Source organism: Melospiza melodia, chromosome Z (genome assembly GCF_035770615.1).
Source record: "Melospiza melodia melodia isolate bMelMel2 chromosome Z, bMelMel2.pri, whole genome shotgun sequence".
NCBI classification, from domain to species: domain Eukaryota; kingdom Metazoa; phylum Chordata; class Aves; order Passeriformes; family Passerellidae; genus Melospiza; species Melospiza melodia.
Genome location: NC_086226.1, coordinates 32064124 through 32086187, shown reverse-complemented (window position 1 = coordinate 32086187; position 22064 = coordinate 32064124). Strand labels below are relative to the sequence as shown.

The window sequence follows — 22064 nt, the reverse complement described above, 5'->3', positions numbered from 1 at the left end:
ACAGCAGAGAGGTCTTGTCTCTGGAGATATTTAGGTTTCCATAACAATTCTCTAATAGGAACACATTCACAAAGAACTCAAAACATTTCACAGTCATCTTCCAACCACGATGTATGTGAAGGGACTGAGAAAGCTTGGGTTTTCTTTTAAAGCTGCTGGGTTGTAGGAGCAGCTGAGGTCACTTGGTCTGCTCAGCCTGGAGGAGAGGAGACTGAGGGGGGACCTCACTGCAGCTGCAACTTCCCTGGGAGGGGAAGAGGAGGGGCAGGCACTGATCTCATCTCTGAGTGAGCAGTGACAGAACCTGAGGCAATGGCCCGGAGTCGTGTCCGGGGAGGTTTAGGATGGATATTAGGAAAAGGTTCTACCCCCAGATTGTGTTTGGGCACTGAAACAGCTCCTCAGGGAAGTGGTCACATCACAGCCTGACAGAGCTCACTTGGACAATGCTCTCAGGCACAGAGTGTGATTCTTGGGGATGGTGCTGTGCAGGGCTAGGAGCTAGACTTGATGGGTTACCCACACGGGAGGAAGATATTCTGTGATTCTGTGAAAACTCACATGGTGAATTTCAGTGCTATCTATGAGAGGTTAAGCACAGCTCCAGAAATTACTGTGGGCTAAGATAATTCCTGCCACTGTGGTTCTCTCATGGTCTGTGATGTTTGTGTGATTGAAATACCTGGTGTCCTAAGTTTACTTCTTTAGATGTTTTTCCTATTTCTCAGTCACACTTCCTGCACATATTTTTGGCCATTGCTTTTTGATAAGTATTTTATTGTGGCTAAATAGAAATATTTTCAAAAGTTCTTTCATGTTGTTTCATCCTTAGCAAGGACAAATTCAAAAGTTTCTATTTCCAGTAGTTTAGCATATGAAAGAAAATTCTATAACTTATTCAGAAATTATTGAGACTCTGTTTTTTCCCAGATTGACTGATCAGTCTGACTGATCCAGCACATTTAGGACACTACATGTGAACAGGGTTTAAGAACTAGAGCTGGTCTTCCCATGAGACAGCAGTTCTGCACCTCAGGGTGACATGCTGTCCTGTACCTGAAGTCAGCCCAGCTCCCAGTGAGTAGCCAGCTGTGGGTATGGTTCATTTGCAGACTCCTGCAGGACTTCCCCCAAGCTGGACTCTGCCTCCCAGCCCAGCCTGTGGCACTGCCTGGCTCTGGGAACTGCTGGGACCAGCAGCCAGGCAAGGGGAGAGCAGCTCTGTGCCCTGGGACACCCACCAGGGACAGCCAAAATACCCACTCTGTGTGTCTGGCTGATTCTCTTCACCCCTTCTGTTCCTGTTTTAGTTTGAGGGATAGGGCATGAAAAAGCATGTTGGAAGGGCATTGGCACGACTTGTCGTGGCAATACAAAAACACTAAATAAAGAGGAACAGCAGAGCTTTCCAAAATGCTGTTCCTCTGCATCTTTGTGAAATGCAGAACCCAAGTTTTCAGACAGTCTTTTAAATATCTTAGTAATCTTTCAAAAATGTTTAAACAATTCCAACTCCAGCTGTACTTACAGTTGGCTTAAATTTTTCTTTCATACCAAACATATTTAACAGAGGCTGCATTATTTTACAGCACATTGGAATTTCAAATTAGCTTGATTTGCTCTCATATTATTTAATTGCTTTTGATATATCTTATACATAAGTAATTCAGACATACCGACCATTGCACAGTGTTGTTGAAAAGTAACATAAAGAAAAGAAAAAAAGCCTTATAAAGTATTCAAAGGCTGCAGTTTTTAAATTGCAACACAATATATGAAAAGTCCTCTAAAAACCTCATATTGTAACAGATTTGTATGTATTTAAATATCAGATCATTAAAAAAACTCTATTATAGTCTCTTTATTCTGCCTCAGGAGACTTTAAAAGGTTTCTCACATGCTACTGTTGCCCTATAATCACATTTCCAAAAAAGAAATTCAAAACTGAAAATATAATTTATTACCCTGGAGTAAAATATAATGTGGTGATTCATCTCATCTAAAAGCAGCTGCTTTCTTTGTCACCTTTGTAAGTAGCATTCATTTCCCTGCCATGAGCACAATTTACAAATTCATCCTAAGGCTCAGATAGCATCATTAGCATATATTTAGCAGTAGCAGACAGTGAGCAGCAGGTAGAAATGGTTGGCTGTTGAGCTAATATGCTTTGGGCACTCTTCCAGCTTGTATGATAAGAGAGAAAATACACTACTTCAAAGTCTGCGAGCCACAAAACAATTAGCAGAAGAGAATGACAAAATTACCTAAATACTCAGCACTTAACAGGGGGTATAGATATACTGACATTATGTTTATTATTCTAGTTAACACATGAAATTATAACCTGAGTGAAGAGTTGCATCGGTGTGTTATAGAGTCATTTAAATATCTACTTGTTTCTTTGTGTGTTTTGTGGTTTTTGTCTGTTTAGCTTCTTCTTATTTTTCTTTTTTAAGGGAGGTGCCAGTAATGAAAAAGCAGGCATCTGCTGCCAACCATCAGTGTGGGCAACAAATATCCAACAAATCATAGCTGAGAGATACTGCTGTCAACATGATTTTAATATTTTCATTTTATTGAAGGATACCAATTTCCTTATATGTTGATAAATAAATGTGCAAGAACTAGGGAGTGTGTTTGTTATCATTTGTTTTCTTTCAACCTGAAAGTAGATACCTGCTACTGCTACTCAGTGACAACTGCATCAGCAAGCCCTGACACAGGCATAGAGTCCACTTATTTATTTATAATATGATAATTAAACTTCTATTATGTTAAAAAGACATATCTTGAAGAAGGTGAGAAAGAATATGTTGCAGTTTGTGGTTTACTGTAACTCAGCCTCGTTTCCTAGTAATTGCGACACTCGAAACCTTGTCACTGGTTTCAGAAGAGCTTACTGCCTGAGCTAGCACCATGCAGGATCACCACAATTCACACAAGAAATATTGGCTATTTTATCAGACAGGGCCATTCAGTGGGACCTGGATAGGCTGGAGAGCTGGGTGGAGAGAACCCTAGTGAAGTTCAACAAGGGCAAGTGCAGGGTCCTGCACCTGGGAAGGAATAACCCCAAATATCAGCTCAGGCTGGGGCTGCCCTACTGAAGAGCAGCTCTGCTGAGGACGACCTGGGAATCCTGGTGGGTAACAAGTTGACAATGATCCAGCTGTGTGTCCTGCTGGCCAGAAGGCCCAGCGGGATCCTGGGTGGTTCAAGATGTGTGTGGCCAGCAGGTCAAGTGAGGTGTTCCTGCCCCTCTACTTGGCCCTGTAAGGCCACATCTGGAGTGCCCAGTTCTGGGTTTCTCAGCACCAGACAGCCAAGGAGCAAAGGGTCACAAAGATGATCAGGGGTTTGGAGCATCTTCTTATGAGACTGAGGGAGCTGAGACTACTTGGAAAAGAGATGCACATAAATCCATCTAAGACTACAAATGCACATAAACATCTCAAAGGCAAGTGCCAAGAGGATAGTGCCGGACTTTTTTTTGTGGTGCCCAGTGAGAGGACAAGGAGGCCATGAACTAAAACACAAGAAGTTCCACCTCAACATGAAGAAAGTTTCTTCACACTGAGGGTGACACTGGATCAGGCTACCCTGAGAAGTCATGGAGTCTCCTTCACTGGAGATGTTCAAAACCCACCTGGTCATGTTCTTGTGTCACCTGTCTTGGTGACACTGCCTTGGCAGGGGATTGGAGTGGATGATCTCCTGGAGTCCCTTCCAGCCCTAATAGATCTGTGATTCTGTGAAAGACAGTTTAAGGCAAAAAAAATAGCCAGCATTTCCACATGAGTGTAAGTTCAAATGCACCTGGCACTCTGAATTCCTAAAGAGAAGCTCTCAGCTTAGCTGGGAAGTGTTGGGACTCAACCCTCTGGAACCATGAACTCTCCTACCAGAGAAAAGCCTGCATAATCAACCAGAAGAAACTGAACACAGTTTAAGGTTTCAGTTTCTGGACACTGCACTTAGCGGGCAGATGCATAATCTAGATCTTGCTCTCCTTCAGGTAACCTCTAGCAATATCATCACAACTCTAAGAAACTCAGCTAGAGCAAGGTCCAGTACATCTGTGCTGATGAATTTTACATGCACCTTAAGCAATGAGGTATTTGACCGTGGGAAGACCTGAGCAACCTTGAGGGAGGTGCAAAGTGCGATGGATGCACCTCCATCGCATCACTTTCAAAAACATAAACATGAAAATGTAAATAGTTATGGAATTAGGCACTTTCAGGATTGAGTGGAGGCTGATGAAGGTATTTTAAATATATAATTTGAGAACTGGATGCCTCTTTGAATGTATCCCCAAACTTTCTTGTTTTGCAGCTCATGGCAGCAGCTTATATGGCTTCACTACACTCTGAGACACATCTCTGCTTTGGGCTCCTCAGTATTGCTCATCAGTATTGTTCATCATCAGAAAAAGCCCACTTACATTATCTCCCCACTGATAGAGATTAGGTTCTGCTCACTATCAGACTATGAAATTACAAACATTTGAGCAGGAATTAAAAAAGAGTCAGAAAGAGTTCAAATTAACCACTGAAACAGTATTTCAGTGACAGCTATTCACAAGAGAAAAGAAGTATCTGACAGGTAAAATCTTGACAAAAGTTTTAAAGAATTTTTAATACAAGTTCTAAGAATGCAGCCAGCCCAACTGGAGTAATGTAATCAATGTAGAAAGGATACATGTAAAGAAAATTTATACAAAAACAGAGTTGTTTCAGACAGAACATGTCTGATGCACCAATAATAGGAAAACAGTTGAGTCACCCCTACGCATAAACATGTAGACAATACTGCCAATTGCTACAGATCACAATTCAATTTTATCAACCTGTTTTTGCCAGTTTTCCTTTGTTATGCTTGTTCGTCCCTCGGGCAGCGGGGACAGTGACTGGTCTGTGGGAATACAGCTCAGCAGAGGGCTGTGAGCAGAAGGATGGCATCGCGTGCTGTGAAGGGCAGAAGGCACATCATGCCTCGCACACATGGTGATGTACTGCAGCAACCCTGAGAACCATGTAGGCTTGAAAAGCCTTTTCTCACCCTGCCTTTTCTGGCTTTGGGATTCCTGTAGATAGGCAGCTGTAGCTCCTACTGGGAATCTGACCTGTACTAGAGCAGTCTTAGCCTCTAATCCCAGTTTAGAAAATATGCTGGAAGTGAGAAAAGTTGCTCAGAATTTGCATAAATTCTAGAATATACAGGAAATTATTTGGCATCTTTTCTGTGCAAAAATTTTCAGACTAGTTTGCATGTGTCAGCTACATATGGGAATTTAGGTATTAGAGCTGCATAACTCCCTATGCAAACACTGGGCACTCTTATTCAGTATTAAGCTTAATTTGATTTACTTTAGTTCAGTATGTGAGCAAATAAGGCTAAATGGGGATAGCATGAATCCTGGATGAGCATATGGACATAAGGCTTTGACATGGTTTAGCTAATGTACTTTAGATCTATTTTGAATGAAATTTCCTGACTATCCAAGCAGATAACTGCTTAAGGCCCATAAGGAATGCAGACCCTGTAAACCTAGTTTAAGGTGTCTGGCTCATGGAGAGGATCTCTGCATCAGGTGACTTGACTCCTTGAACAATTTGCGTACACATTTCCCAGGGGGAGAAGAAAAAGATCATACAGAAGTAGTCAGTGGATGGAATGAGCACTGGGGTAATGAGCACACAGCCCCTTGAGAGCTTATGTCCTTCCTGTACAGCTTCAGATGAAAGCTTTTATAGCCCGGGGACTCACATCCCAGACTACACTTTGGAAGGTGGGCACCTACAGCGTGTCCTGCTAAAGAGCAAGGTCATGCTGAGCCCTGACTGATGCCAGTGTGAATGTCACTAACTCCTGCACAATGTCCTGGATAGCACTGAAATAGTTTCACCCATGCATAAGGGAATCCCACCTCCTTTGGCCTCAGAGATCCAGGAACATATGTCTCAGGAACAAGCATCTGTGATAAGTGTGAGCTAAGGCTTGTCCTTTCCTTGCTGTCTCCAAGTGCAGAAGAATGCAAGGGAGGTTTTGAGATGACCTTGACGCCATTTGAACATTTACTGCCAGAGGTTCCTCCTGGCGTGGCTGCTCCTGTATTTTAGACCAAGCAATAATGATTCTAAAGAGAAAATAGTCACAACTGCCTTCTGCAGGATACTTCACCCATTGGGCATTCACGATTTAGAATGATCCAAAGGGAAACCTGCAGCATCCTTCAGCTTCTCTCTTTGGTTGTCAACAAACAGCTCCACAGTCTCCACTTGGGCTATGAGGAAAGAGACAATTATTTCCCCCTTCCTTCTCATCTTCCTGCCCAAACAAGTTCCAGACAGGCTTTCCTTACCACACTGATACACTGAACAATGTTGCAAGGTGTAGAGTCTGCCCTTTATCTGGTTACTACTGTGAGCAGTTAAAACTCCTTCCTCCCCACTCCCAGGCACTGGGAGATTCATATTTCTCAACTTCTTCAACCAAATACGCTCCTTAACTGCGGCCCAAAGTGTGAGCAACCAGTTCTTGAAATGAGACACATTTCCTTGTCACTGCATGTGCTGTGGGGGTATGGACAGCAGAGCCCAGAAACTTACCTATTTGAGACACTGCAAGAATGAAGTGTTGCTGCTGACAACCACCTGGGGGAAAAGACCAGCAGAACAGGACAAGCTCACCACTGAGCTGCTCACCACTGCAGCATGATGAATTGGCCACATCCTTATGCAGGGTTTAACACGTATCATCATAACTTCAGTTTTCCATCTGACTTTCATGTCACTCAAAACAGAGCTTAAAGGCACCTTGCCACATCATTTACCCTAAAGCAGAGATACAGCTGCCTTTCAACTACAGCTTCTGAATGGATGTTGCTTACGGAACAGTCCGGGCTGTCTGAGAGCAGCTGTCCATGCTTATTCACAAGTGACTCCCACAGAGAAAGCAGCAAGGAAAAGAAAAGAAACTGAATACTACCGCATGTTTGAAATTAAAGACTGTCCCAGAGAAGGTAATTGAGCTTGAAAAGGTATGCTTTTCTTACCAACTAGCAATTCTTCATTAGCACACTGAGTCAGGTTTGCTTTAATCTATTGGACAGACTGTTTCTACACAGCAACTACCCATGGGCACAAAGCAAACCTGGTACCACAGTCTGACAGCAGGGACCTTACCTCTGATAAGCTTGCTTCACAGATCCTGAACAATGATGCAAGCAAACAAAGTTTTGCCAATGCTTACTAAAGCTCTGAAAAACTCTTTCTGTATTTCTTACAATTATATGAAATTAAATCTACCCTTGATAGATAAGCACTGGCACAGATTTGACACAGCAATTGTCACAGCATGCAGCATGGTCCTAAATTCCTTTGATTTAAAAATTGGGGTAGTCATCTTGCCTGCAATTTCTCTAAGCAAAGCAAAAAGAAAAATACTGAACGTGGCAGCACCCTGCCAGGATGGCACTGGGGGACACTGACAATTATCATTTTGCAAGTGCGGTTTGCAACATCGTTCACGTGTTTGGAACCAGAAATTGTCTCTGAAACTGAACTGCTGTTCGCAGCTCTTTCCCCAGTCACATTAGGAAGCACTGGGGTGGAGGTGATGGGTGCGGCAGCCTCCTGCAGGACAGGGAGCCAGCCAAGTGCCCCTCAAGGACAGCGGAAGAACTAAATGTCTCCTGCAACTCTTACCTGAGGGCTAGTGACTCGAAATTGAAGGGAGGATACTCTTTCAACACTATTTCACCATCTTCACTTTTAATTAAAGAACTGACTCTAGGTTTTTTTGCAAAGAAAAGATCTTTAAAAATAGCATGGGGTGTACCAACAGAAATACAGTCACCTTAACTCATTGCAAATAAAACTTTGTACTGTCTCACTGAGCTCTAAAATTTTTAATGTATTTATGTGATGTTTTTCCCCTGCATTATTTTATCCATAAAAAATAGTTGTTAATGCCAGCTAAAACACTCAAGAGAGAAAAGATGAAATTCAAAATTCCTGATTTTATCTTCTTGCAGAAGGTTTTCATGCTCCTTGGAAAAGTCTTTTAAAACCAAAAGCAGTATCATTCTTCATTTCAAATGATAATGTTATATTCCCCAAAATAGGGGATGGTTTTGATTAAAATTGCAGGATAGAGCTTTTTGACAGGCAACTTCAAAATTCTGTATGTTAAATTCAGTTGTAAATGAGCAGAGAAGGGGAATAGTCTGGGCTGAACACTTCTGGGTTGATGGAGGGTTGTAATTTCAACTCACTGAGCCTGATATTCTTCCCAGTGGAGTCAAGCAAAAAAAATCCCATTGATTTCAAAGTGGGACCAAATTAAGTGGCAAGTCTATCAGCCAGTACAGGAGATGTCTTTTAACTTTAGAAAATTAACTTTTACTGTATCTATTACTAATTTGTATTTAAATTAACTCAGGGCATGTCTGAGCTTTGCTGTCAACCGCATGAGTCTGAAGTATATAGAAATTACATTACTTACATATATTACACAATTTACTTTTCTATGTGCAACAGATTCTATACTGCACTGTGTTACATTGAGAAATTATGGAATTACGAGGCAGCATCTCAAGCCTTAGGAAATGACAGAAGTAAGTTAGTCCATGTGGCTAATTCTGCTTTCCTGTGAATATACATCCAAAATATACATCCAAATGATCACTCTATGATTCATCTCAGAAGGCCTTTATCATTCTATTAATGGAATGAACAGTACCTGACTGAGAATCCTTGCTACTCAACATGTGGCCCCATCTCTTATTTCCTAAATAATACTCACACATCATACTGAAGGTAAAATATTAATTTTCTCAGGAGGGATTTTTTAAAAATAAATCAATATCTGAACACTAATTTCAAGGAGATTATACTTACATTTGCAACATTCCAACAATATGATCTGGGTTTACTATTCCTCTTTTGCTGCTAATGGATTACAAATGTTCTCCAACTTGTGCAAGTCTACTCAAAGAAATGAATACCTGATTATTTTTTTCCAGACAATTCTGCATTTGAAGTATTTCCTTTATCCAAAGCACAATGTGTATAACCTTCAGTGAAAATTGTGAATTCCAAGCACCTTGTTCGGTGTAACTCCTGGGTTTAAACTCAAGCCTACACAAAATGGAGAGCATATAAATGATTTATCTCACATGGCTTATATTGCATAGAGCCTGGGTGGAGACAGGAACAGAGTCAAGTTCTCTGAACACCACTCTGCAGGCTGACAGCCACCTGTACCTGATCTTCACTCCCCTGGACTTTCTCACAGTGCAGAGTACAACTGATGCTGAAAAAGAAGTAAGAATTAGCCAGACAACAACCTCTCTGAAAGACCTTAAGCTGATTAGCACAATGCTTTATATCATGTGCACTTAATCAGGCAGGGAAACAGTGCAAATGTCCCATGAGGTGTCTTGATATACTAGTTACCACAGGCAATTTTAATGCTGAAATATTTTTAATTTTTCTTTTTTTTTTTTTTTCCCCTGAATGATTAATCTTAGTATTCCTTAATACAGAAGTCCTTATGTGCACAATTTCCTAAACTGATCTCCTCTTCCCAAGAAAAAAGGTGTGTGATGAAACGCATGAGGCCACACCGACATCTACCGTGCTGCCTGACTGGGCCTGAATTATGGCATCTCCTTCAGCCCCAAAACCTACAGTTCTTCAACAGTTTTCAGCTGCCCACGAGACCACTGAGCAAAGAATGTAACTTCTAATGATGGAAACAAAACATTGCTGTCCTCACCACAAGCAGAACTAAAGCTGCCCATTTTCTGCCTGCTCATGATGGCTATTTAGAAACAGCAAAAGTCTTGGATACTTTGGAAGCTCAAGGCATTCATCAGGCACTGGAGGAAAAGGCCTTTGTAGTCACAGGGCCTTCTCTCCTCACCATTTTCTTATCTTCATGTTCTTCTTCAGCTGTCTCTGACATCCACCTTCTTGTAGCTGCCAGGCACAACATCCAGCTTGTGTTCCAGGCTGCTGCTCCTCTTCTCCCGTGGCCAGGCCCAAAAAGCCACCAGCACCTATCGACAGCTTCTTTGCTCAGCTTGTGGCCTGAGAGGTGCAGCTCCTCTGAATGTAGGGGAAAAAAACTACAGTCAAAGCCTCACTTGCTGCTGACTAAGGTTAGAATCAAGATTGCCTGGAGGAAAAGGGACTTACAGAAAATTCATCTGTCAAAACTGCATGTCCCAGAAAAACTTTGGTAAAACTTGGAAATAGATGGACAAATTTTCACAGGCTGTGCAGAAAGCACATCTAAGGTTGTAAAAGATAACGAGTCTGCCAAATATCAACTCCTTCCTCCAAAGTATCAAAGAACTAAAGATTTCCAGCCAAACTGTTTACAGAATTTAAAAACACCCTTTTGAAAATTTTTTATGAACTCCTTTTGAGAAATAGCTGAGCAATTCTCACTTAAGCTTCCCAGAAGAATTCAGGTTGCAGCAGACAACCAGCAAGGAAGATGCTAGCTGGAATGGTGAAGGTCTGGCAAAATAATCAGGTACTGCCAACCAGATGTTGTAATTCACCAAAAAGATACCTGTGCCTCACCAAGTAATGTCGGCATTTTCAGTGCAGGCAGCTGATTAAGGTTTTCTAAAACCAAACCAATTTTATTTGCAACAAGAGTGTAGAGAACATGCACAAATCATTGGGGTAACTCTCTTCTGCAAATATCACAAAAAAAAAGGGATAGGAATCAAACATCTAATAATTTTAGTACGTTGCTAATTTCTAACTGTAAACCCTACAATTTGAACAGAAATATTATTCACTCTCCACTTTTTGGTGATTTTAAGTACATAATTAAGGGTTCATTCCAGGGTTCACAGGATTCAGCACTTAAACACAAACTAATACCTCAGTGGATCTTCTTGCAGATATCAAACCCCAACAAGCACACTAGATTCTTACTACTTACCAACACAATAACTGCAATGCATTGAAAACAAATTACATGAATCACATGAAACAAAAGGGTTTGTGATACAGAGCAAATTTGCTTTCTTTCACATTTATTTATTCAAATTGTTAGATTTCCTTTGGTGCTTCCATAGTCCCACACAATATACATTCACATTACTGTAGAGTACACTTGGATCCCAGACCACGCCACTCAGTAGTCAGTCAGTCATAAGTAGTCAGTGTCATAATTGGTCCAAATTCAATTAATACTATAGTTCTTATACAGTCCAGCAAGCATTAATAGAATGCAGGCACCCTGCATCATAAACTCATGCTGAGCTAGAAGACACTTGTCAGGATCATTAAGTCCAACTCCTGACTCCAAATAGGAATCTCCAAGACACACCATATGCCAGAGCATTGTCTAAACACTTCTGGAACTGTCAGTCTTGGTGCTTGGACCACTTCCCTGGGAAGCCTGTTCCAGTGCCCAAACACCCTCTGGGAGAAGAACTCTTTCCTGGTATCCAACCTAAACCTCACCTGACACAACTTCAGGCCATTTCCTTAAGACCCATCACTGGTCACCACAGAGATGAGATCAGTGCCTGCCCCTCCCTCCTCCTCATGAGGATGTTAAAGAGCACAGCAAAGTCTCCCCTCAGTCTCCTCCAGGCAGAACAGACCAAGTGACCTCAGCTGTTCCTCATCAGGCTTCCCCTCCAGAACCTTCAACATCCTCATGGCCCTCCTCTGGATGTTCTCCAGTAGTTTAATGTCTGATACTGTGGCACCCAGGAGTGCCCCAAGCGCTGGAGGTGAGGCTGCCCCAGGGCAGAGCAGAGCAGAGCAGGACAATCCCCTCCCTTGCCTGGCTGCTGATGCTGTCCCTGATGCCCCCAGCACACGCTTGGCCCTCCTGGCTGCCAGGGCACTGCTGGCTCATGTTCAGCTTGCCATGGACCAGAGCCCCAGGGCCCTTTCCATGGCACTGCTGCCCAGCCTCTCGTTCCCCAGCCTGTCTGTACATCCAGGGCTGCCCCATGCCAGGTGCAGAATCTGGCACCAGCCCTTGTTGAACTTCACATGGTTGGTGATTGCCTGGCCCTCTGAATTGTCCATCTCTCTGTTGGGCTTCTCTGCCTTTAAGGGCATGCACAGTCACTTCCATCTTAGCCTCATCATCAAACTTAGTACCCCTTTGAGTTCTGTGTCCAAGTGATTTATGAAGACAGTGAAGAGCAAGGGGCCTGAGATGGAGCTCTGTGGAACCCCACTGGTGACCATTCACCAGCCTTATGCAACACCCTTTACTGCAACTCCTTGTGCTCCACCCGTCAGCCAGTTCAACTCTACAATGACTGAGGAAAAGAAGAAAACGCTAATATAGATGTAGACCAGAACCCTTCTGTACCCTGCAATAATTTAAACCAGGATTCCAACCAAAATTTTCTGGTACATCAAATTTAACCAATTACTACACTCACTTTTCCTGTACTCAAATAAATTCACAAATGAGAAAGTAAGGTGAAGGCCATGACAGTTTATTAGGGAAAACTGTACCTGTTTGATAACGTTGTATGAATACATATCACAGCTTAATTTCCTCCTGGACATGAATATGTCATTAATACCAGCCTCCTAAAATACTTCTACTGAACCAAGATCAATTTCTGAACAGGTCTTAATACCTCCACACAGAATCAGCTTGATTATAGTCTGATCTAATTACTGTAAAGACATTTAGTAAAACAGTATGTGGCTTAAGCAAACATTAGCCATGGAACTCAGCTTAAACCTAGCTCATGACTCTGTCACATAAATAAATGATGTATGGGAAAGTAGGAGTACTGCTGGAAAGAGTTGTTAGGGGAAGTGGTAAGTTTTGAATGTAGAATGAGACACCATGAGGAAGGTAAAGAACAATTCAGCTCTATGACTGTGGTCCTTATTTTATGGTCAATCTTGTTTGCAGAACTGTTTCAACAGGCTGGAAATGGAGTCTTTCCTCACTGATTGTCCTTTCTTTTACAAATACTTGCCTTCCCCTCTTCATTATTCTATATTTTACTGCTTTATGCGTGTACTAGAAGCACCACCAAACACAGCTTGTGCAAAACAGCCATCTCCAAAAATTTGGAGGTGAATCTTAGAGCCAAAACTACATTCCTCAGTTATTCCTCTGAAAGAGAGGTGTGGGGTTAAACTATAAAACCTCACATGATCATTTGAAAGAACTGCACATTTCTGCTGCATAGGTGAGGAATGATTTGTACTTAACTGTAACTGTTGCTCAACTTCCTTTTCCAGGCTTTCATTTGTTTAAGCTATTTTTGATTAATGTAATTAAACAAAAAATAAACATTTTGCTTCCTTGCAAAGTTTTCTTATTTTTGTTCAGGAGAGAAAAGATAGGATAAACAAAACCCCTCTTTCATACTGACTTATAAGAAGGAAATCAATAGGCAAGAAATACAGACTTAATTCAAGGGAAATAAGCCATAAACCTCTTTAAAAGATAGTGTTTACATATCTATAAATGCACCCTGCTTGTCAAAAATATTTCTACAAAAATTAAGACAATTGTTAATTCTTGAGTGTTACAAACATAAAAATGCCACCTGTTTTCCAAGTCAGTTCAGCCAAGCCTTCAGATAATTTATTTATTGATAATCCCCAAAAACTTTTTCCTTAGTAAACTAATGAATCACAGTGGAGTTTAAACTCAGACAACCGGCAGTGCAGATGCAAGTCTGAAGTTAAACTGAAATCAGCAACTGAACAAAGCGCAAATAATTTGAAACTTAAAAAAAATGTTGCAGCCACATAGCTTGCATTAATATCCCCTTGATATATGTAATTTTTATTAGGCTAGCTCTTCAACTTTCTACTTACAGTAATGCTGTATACCAAAAAAAAACAACAAAAAGCCAAAAAAACCAAACAAAAAACACCAAAAAACCTCACCCCTTACTATTATTTCTTTCAGAAAGGGAATTAAGTGGTGTATTTTTGTACATGTGCTTAACATCCTAGTACATTTAACAAGTAGTCTCGATTTCCAGGGAAAGTGTGAATAAATTTAACTTTTCCCTTTTGAGCCAACATTCGTTGTAAGAAAGTACTTGCTATGCAAACTGGATGGCAGCTGAATTTTTTTCCAGTCAATGTGAGGTTTCATCATCAGTTCCTGTCACAGGCACCAACCCTTCATTCATTTAATCACAAAAAATGTGACTTACTAGAAAAGGAAAAATAGAGTCTAAAGGCACAGAATCACATAGCTGCTCTAGTAGGAGTCTGTAAACAGAGAATTGCTTGAATTTAGGAAATCCAAATCTAGGAAAGTAAAAAGGCATCTGAAGCAGGCATTTATCTAGCCAACTTCCTTAAATACCCAAAGGGCTTTGAGGTCTATGAAGTATGCACTAAGATACCGTATTTCAAAAAGCAATAAGGCAAATAGTATACTCATTATTTCAAAAAAGTTACAATGGTGTAGGCATACACAGTATAACTTAGTTACAATGCGTGGTACTGTTTCTACTACATAGCCCTATAACTGTTTCCTTTCTACATAATCAGAGATTAAACCTGGGTTCCAGGTGAACACAAACCCATCCTTGTACCGCCATCTACCACTGGCAGCAGCTCTTCAGCAGCATTTGCTCTGCTGCCTGGGTCACGTTCATGCTGAGCAAAGTCCACAAATCAGGGACTAAACACTGTCATACTTGTGAAGAGCTTCTTCTAGCTTTTGTGTCACTTTTTGAAAAAAGAGTATTTGCTGTTGCAAGAAATGCTGCATCTGTGATTTAAAGTCCCTCACACGAATTTTGTGGAAATGATTAATTTCTGCGAGGGTTGCAAAGGAAATAATGTTACAACGTTCTTGAATGCCCTCAGCTTTTTGGAGCTCCATCTTCCCCTCTTCCACGTGCCGCTTACTCTCCTTTACTTTGGTAAGGGCTCCTGTGTAAAGAACAAAATGAAACAGTTGAACTGTGAGGACCATGTAGACTTGACTACTGAACTTTAACAAGTGATTTAATAACAACAAGGATTTGTATAAGACTTATTCTCAGTGTATTTACAGGTGTGCACAGACATGTGTAAATGAAAGACAATAAAACAAATGCTTTTTAATGTAAGAAAAATCACAGACCAGTGGATCCTGTGTAAAAAATAAAACTCAATACTTTTTTAAGGCTCAAGCGTACTAAAGTTACTAGAAATCCTATTTTACAACCTTAAAAATCAGATGGTGTCTTCTGAGAATATATTATCATTATACCAGTAGAAGAGTAGTGAAAGCCCAAGAAAACTAGTCAGATCAAAATTTAAGCCTACATAAATACCAGAAAAATAACCTTGTTAAGAACTGGACTATGTGAAATATCCCTTTCCCAATCCTTGTGAAATGTCAAAAGCAAATCTTAATACACAAAATCTTGTCAAGACATGTTTTTGCTTTTACACCAGAGATACTCCAAAACTAATTATTGATTACCAGAGAATCTAAAAGCTTATCTCAAAATCATAGATGCCCAAGCAGACTTTACACTTATACAGTGTTATAAAACGTAGTAGAAAAGCAGAGTTACAGAATTGACAATCCTCCCTCTCCAAATAGCTAATGAAGGCACACACATCCTACAAAAGCAAAGTATCATCCAAAACAGACCCTACCCAAAGCAGAGCCATCTTAAGTCATTCATATTGGACTCCATTTCCCACAGATCAACTTCTTTGCCTTATTTTATTCATATAACTAAACCAAATCAGACTAGTACAGCTTTTATCATCTCAGTACATTCTTGTTCCTGTAAATATTTGTAATGTCGCAACTCTCCTATCAGATTACACTTCTTACATGTGACTACAGCACGCTGCCTGAAGGCCAAGGGCAGTCTCTGTCTCTGGGGGCTGCGAGGCAGAAGCAGTGTTCCACACCTTCCTGGCTCCCATGGCACAACAGTGGGATGGCTAAGAGCTTGGCACTGGCTGCTTCTGCTGATTAACCTCATCATCTCCAGCCTGGCTCCAAAAACATCACTGAAAAAACCTTTTCCACATGCAGTGGTGCTGGCAGTGACACTGTGCCAGAAGATCTGTATGTTGTCCTCTAAGGAATAAGAAATCTGTGAGGTAGGGTATGATCTGAAAAACACTTAATCCCTTCTCCTACAAGAAGAACACTTCTTTCAACAAATTTAGGCTTAGCGAAATTTTTTCTGTGCTCTGTGGGCATGACAGGAATCTATGCACAGCTGTGAAAAACTGAAATTTGGGACTTACTGGAAGCCAGATGTAGCTGGTTAAATAAACATGACAATTCTTCAGTTGTGATGTGGGAAACAGCTTTAGATGTTATTTCTAAAATGACCAGACTGAAAAAGTAATACTGAAATTCACAGCATCAGCAGCTGAAAGCGTAAGTATGCTATGAAGCATGTATAATCTTCAGATTATTTTACATCAATAAAAAACATACCCTACCAAACACAACTGCTCTCCAGACAAGATATATTATGTATTTTTTGCTATCAAAAATAAAAGAGAAAGATTTATAATTAGTGAAGCAATCCAGCGGGGAAAGTACGGTGCAATCACTAACACTGCTCTGTTAATGCATGTGGATCATACTGGCCCTGTAGTGGAATTACTTTTAAAACCTGGACAGACTTTAACCAGATGTCAGCAATATATGACAAAGCTCATACATATGCTTTAGTATAAAGCTTTACTTTATTGTTTGTTTTTTTTTAACGCCTTTAAATTAAACTTTTAATTATACCTGAGAATTAGTAATATAATTAATCTTAAAATAACTCTATAGAGGGATAATATTATCTTATTTGAGGACAGTCAAAGAATTCTCCCTAAACACAGAGAAAAACACCTAAAACCACGTCCTTTTCTTTAAGAAGAAATTATTTGTTTTAAAATGTCATTTTTAAGCTGTTCAGCATCTACTGACATTTGCAAGACTTAGCTTAGCAAATCCAAAGTAACAAAACTTATTAGTTTTCATGGCTTTGAAAGCAGCTTAAGTAACAAAAAATTGCCCATTTTTCTCCAAACACCTTTCCATAATCTACACTTCTTGTACTTTGATCTATGTGAGCAAGACCCTGAGCGGGAATAGAGATTTCTCCACGTGGAAGGTTCAATGATTCATCCTACAGTGAACAGAAGACAGGGAATTAGGAAGTGGAGAGCAGCCCCTTGTGTATATCCCTCGTGAAGAGAAGGGTTCTTGCGCAGAAATGCCTCAGTAGGTGATGGTAACCTTTAAGGACTCCCAGCTCACAACTCTGGACCTGCTGCAGCCAGGCTGCAGACCATCAGCTCCCCCAGCTCCACCCTCACCAACTGATCCATCCCACTCAGCGCCCACTCTGGCACCTCACAGCTCCTGCTGCCACCTGGGGTGCGACACTGCTGGGAGCAAGGCCCACTGGCCTACAAGTACACCTGCAGAGATTGATCCTGGCTTCTGATTTTAATTATGTGAATACCTAGTATTGGTTTGGACAACAAAAAAAAAAAGGAAGATGCATTTAAAAGAAAAGAAGGCTGAATCACAGCAGTCAGAGAAAAGACTAAAACTTATTTAAGGAAGAAGAAACAGAAGGAGTCACCTCCCAATGCATATTACCGCAAGGAAGTCTCCTGCAGAGTACATGCCTGGGATAAATATATACCAGTGCACTGTTCCCAGAGGGATGGAATACATAAAAATAAATTCTTGGGCTTTTTTTTAGATCCATATGTACAGATTCTGTTCAATCTTGCTCATGCATTTGAAGACCTTCTGTCAGAGTCACTTCCCAGTGATAGGGACTAGCTTTCAACAAGTGAAGAGGGCCTGGATTAAAAATGATGCAAAAAAACTGTGCCACATCTATTTCTGTTCTTAAAGGTGGGGAAAAGCTTATATGAATGCTGTTTGTCACTGCCCAAATCCTTACAGTAAACAGACTCCTATACTCACTGCAGCTAGGGGTTTAAAAGAGATTCAGATTTCAGTTCTTGTTTTGAAATATGAAATTAGACAGCACAAGATGATACAAACACATTCAACAAGGAACATTCATGCTAGCAAAATTAGTGCTAGTGTATTGTGCTAGAAGCCAAGAAAACAGGAACAATGCAGAGTTCTCAATAGAAATAAGTAATTTCAAGCCATAAAACAGTGTACTAGCAGCAACTTAAATCGGTGCTAAGGAGTTATGAGGAAAAAATAAGTGTATTGAGACAGTAAGCTACTCATGCAAACATGAGATTGCTATGAGGTAGAAGGAGTTGTACACATTCAGGAAAAGAAAATATCCCGAACCCAAAAGCACTTAGGTTTGGGTCAAGCAATCTATTTTCACATCATCTGCAGTTTTATTCCAGTAACAAATGTTTTGAGATTGTGTGATGTGTCAGATAAGGATGGGTTTGGATACATATACTCAATTTCCCTCCATACAGTTAGTACAGGTGTACTCCTGTGAACCCATGCTGATGTATATGCATCTCCAAGTCCAAGCTGCAGCCTCAGTGTGGCCAGAAGGCAGAAGTTTTGGGGTTCCTTTCTTGCAGATTGCAATCCAGACTGCTTTTCACTCAAATCCTTAGTCTCCTTAGGAAGGCAGGCTTGTCCTGTGCCTACAAGCCCATGCAATCAGACTCCAAAGAGCAGTGATACCTGCAAAGGATGTATCATCTTTCCCTTTCCACCTCTTCTCAAAACACCCAAACATCAGCTCTCAAGTGCTGCATGCAACAGATAGGAGTGAAACATCAGCTGTGTCCAAAGCTACTAATCCACACAAAGAATTCTTCAGGGCAGGACCCCTTTTTTTGCTCTCTGTTTGCACAATGTTTACCACAATGACATCTGTTTCATGGCAGGGCTTGCTCCATTCTTAAAAAACACAAACAGTACATTGCTGTAGCAGCAGCAATTTAACTGCATACAGTAATGCTGCACATGGATGAAACACAAAGAAGCATCAGTTCAACACTGTTAAATACAGCATCTGAAGCAGTGTTAAGCACCAGCTGAATTTACTGGGGTCTGAAATCCACTGTCAATCTCAAGAATGCATTAAGTCAGCAATATATCAAAGCCTTCAGTATCTCACTTCAAAATATTCAACTTGAAAACTCACCCACTTGTAAGAGCCAGCAGGTTATGTTTTTATACCCCATGATTGTAATGCCTTTATCATTGCAGCTATTAAAGTATCTCTTTCACAGTGATAAATTACACTAAAACAGAGCAAATACATTTTTAAATGATCTCTCAGCAGCTGTACCTCAGAAATCTTGTGCCAATAAACTTATCTATGCAATAAATATTTCATCTTTCCATTACCAGCACGCTATAAAATAACATTTAGTGCACTACTTACTAGAAGGTAAAACAACATAGTTTCCACACCATTCATATGTCCAGCATATTAAATACTCTAATAGGATGCATAAGGTGTCCTTCAAAGCACTTTAATGAAGAGAGAGCTTTGAACTTGTCAAACAACTGCCTTAGCTTTACTTTTCTTACAAGAAATCTAAAACCTAATGGAAAAGGAAATAAACATATTAATGATGCTACTTTCATAAAAAGATGTAGAAGCAGATAATGTGACTAGAAACATTTTCTTTTTCCTTACTTAATGATGAAATCATTTAACCAGAGATCTTTGCTTAAAGATGTGAAAAAGCAAACCCTAGGTAGCTCACGTGCATGGAAACAACATTCTTTCTAATCCAGCAGAGTGCTGCCAGAGCAAGTTGGTCTACGTTGTTGTCCCTCTTACTCCAGATCTAGCAAAGATGTTGTTACAAGATGTCTCAAATGACTAATCCAATAAAAGAATGCAAGTGGCCTGGGGAGAGAGATGATGCCTTAGCTCTATCATTGGCTTAGCTATGTGATCCGGGTCAGCTCTAGGTTACACAATCATTAGCTCCAACACAAGGGAAATTGCAGAAGCATTTTAGGAGTGTCCTGTTTTCAGCTAGGGTAGAGTTAGTGTCTTCTCACTACTGTTACAGTGCTGTGTCTTAGATTCCGAGTGAGAATGGTGTTGATAACACGCTGATGTTTGGGTTTTTGCTATGGCATGTTTCCGAGTCAAGGATTTCCTTTTCTGCCTCCTAGTCCATGTGCCAGTCAAGAGGTGCACAAAAGAAAACTGGACATTAGTTGGGCAAGTGATTGGAACTGACCAAAGGAACATTTCACTCCACAGAAGCCATGCCCAGGATATAAACTGGGGGGGTTACCCAGAAGCACAGCAGATCTGGGTTTGAGAGGGGGTCTGGCAGTCAGTGAGTGCTGAGCAACCGCATTGTACATCACCTGTTTGTTTCCTTTTTATTGTCATTATTATTAATTACCATGATTATTGCATTTTACTTTAGTATCAATTACTAAACTGTTCTTATCCCAACATACAAATTTTACTTCGAGTCTCCTCCCCATTCCACTGGGGTTAAGGTGGGGGGAGAGAGAGGAAAGGGTTGAGTGAGCAATTGCTCAGTGCCTAGCTTCCAGCTGTGCTCAAACCACGACAATGAGATAACACATAGTGTGAAATCCAACTCTGAAAAAATCCCCAAACTTCTCCTTCTCAATCGAAAGTGAAATAGTAACAGAACAGAGATTTTGCCTCACTGACAGATTATTTTCTTAAGAATGCTCTGAACACTGATTAACAAAAGAAGCCTACACTGAGATTCTGCAAATTCTTTACATTTTCTGGCCAAGATTTATAATGGAAAGCAGCATAATAGGAATTTGCCTGAAATTAAAACCAGAAGACAGGGGAAAAGTACCATTACAGTTATTAATATTGGAATGAGTTGCTTTTAAAAAAGTCTAGTATTACAGTTTAACACCAAAAGAAGCAAGTGATTTTCAATACCAAAGGCAAAATTCTGCCACTTTCTTTTGCTAAGTGCCAAGACAATAGTTTTCAAACCCAGTCTTTGCATTTAAAAGATGACATTCTCCTTTAGGGCACAAAAACACTTTAACAACATTCCCTTTTGCAAAGTGAAATGTCAGAAATATAAAACTCAAATGCATCAAACTGCAATTACTTTAGTATTATAGAGGTTTTTGTAGATACATGAAAATGGCTATAATGCTTTTAGAACCTGCAGCCTAACAATAGTTGAAGAAGTGATCTTTGTTTTCCCTTTGCTTTTTTTGTTGCCCATTGCTCAAAAAAAGCCCAGAACAGCATAGTACTATCCTGTAAATTTAGGTTTATAAATTACAGCACTCTGCTGACATCTAGATCAACACTGACTACAGAATTATTAAAATCAGACATAATTATTTGCTCTTTCAGTTACCCTGCTGTAAAGCTTATTGAAAGCTGGCACTAAAAAACACATTCTTCAGTTAAAAATCAAGTTGCTTCCTAATTTACACAACTCAACAGCTCACACAGTCTTTGCTAGATATTTCAGGACATTAATTAGCTGTAACCTCATCTGATGGTCTTAAATTATAAATTCATTTAATTAACATAAACCAAATTAACAATGATGCTAGAATACACAGTGTAAAATGTCATTTCTTCAAAACTACCAGTGTGACTGGTAGTCTAACTAATATCTTTTTAAATTTTAAATAGTATGATTATTAAGATCTGATTAGACTCATTAAGCATACATTTGTCAGTTCGTGTACACAGAAGAAAAGGTGATTTATTTACCCAAATCTACAAGGACTGTAATCATACCTGTGCGTGTTCAGAGAGTGTAAAATGATCACACTACTAAAAAAATATTTAAATCTCTAACTGTCAATGTGCTTTTCGGTCCAGAGTACCCCAGAGGAATCTATGAGCCTTGGTGCGTAGCATCTAAAGTACCAATGTTTTGCTGGGCCATGGTACACCACGCTGCTATGTGAGCAGATGCCATAGCTTGCTTTTGGAGGAGTTGAAAACAGAAAATGAGAGCAACATGGGCTAGTAAATGAAAGAAACACCACAGAATTATCATTTTAATGCATCTACCGCCCCACATAATGCCATTAATAACATTTTTTAAAACCCAACAAAACATAATGCTAGGTAGCCACATAGACAAAGTGTGTAA

General features: G+C 40.3%; 1 protein-coding gene across 8 annotated transcripts in view; it reads right to left on the bottom strand.

Moving 5' to 3' along the window:
• SNX18 (sorting nexin 18) overlaps positions 1-22064 on the bottom strand; it is a 98494-nt gene that overhangs the window by 65044 nt on the left and 11386 nt on the right. Inside the window, exon 2 of one of the 8 annotated variants that reach the window (XM_063180044.1) lies at positions 12476-14924. The exons of the other annotated variants lie outside the window; for them this stretch is intronic. Within the exon in view, the coding sequence (XP_063036114.1) occupies positions 14671-14924 (254 nt within the window). The 3' untranslated portion in view covers positions 12476-14670. Of the gene's footprint in view, positions 1-12475; positions 14925-22064 lie in introns of those variants that run through there. 8 annotated transcript variants of the gene reach the window in all.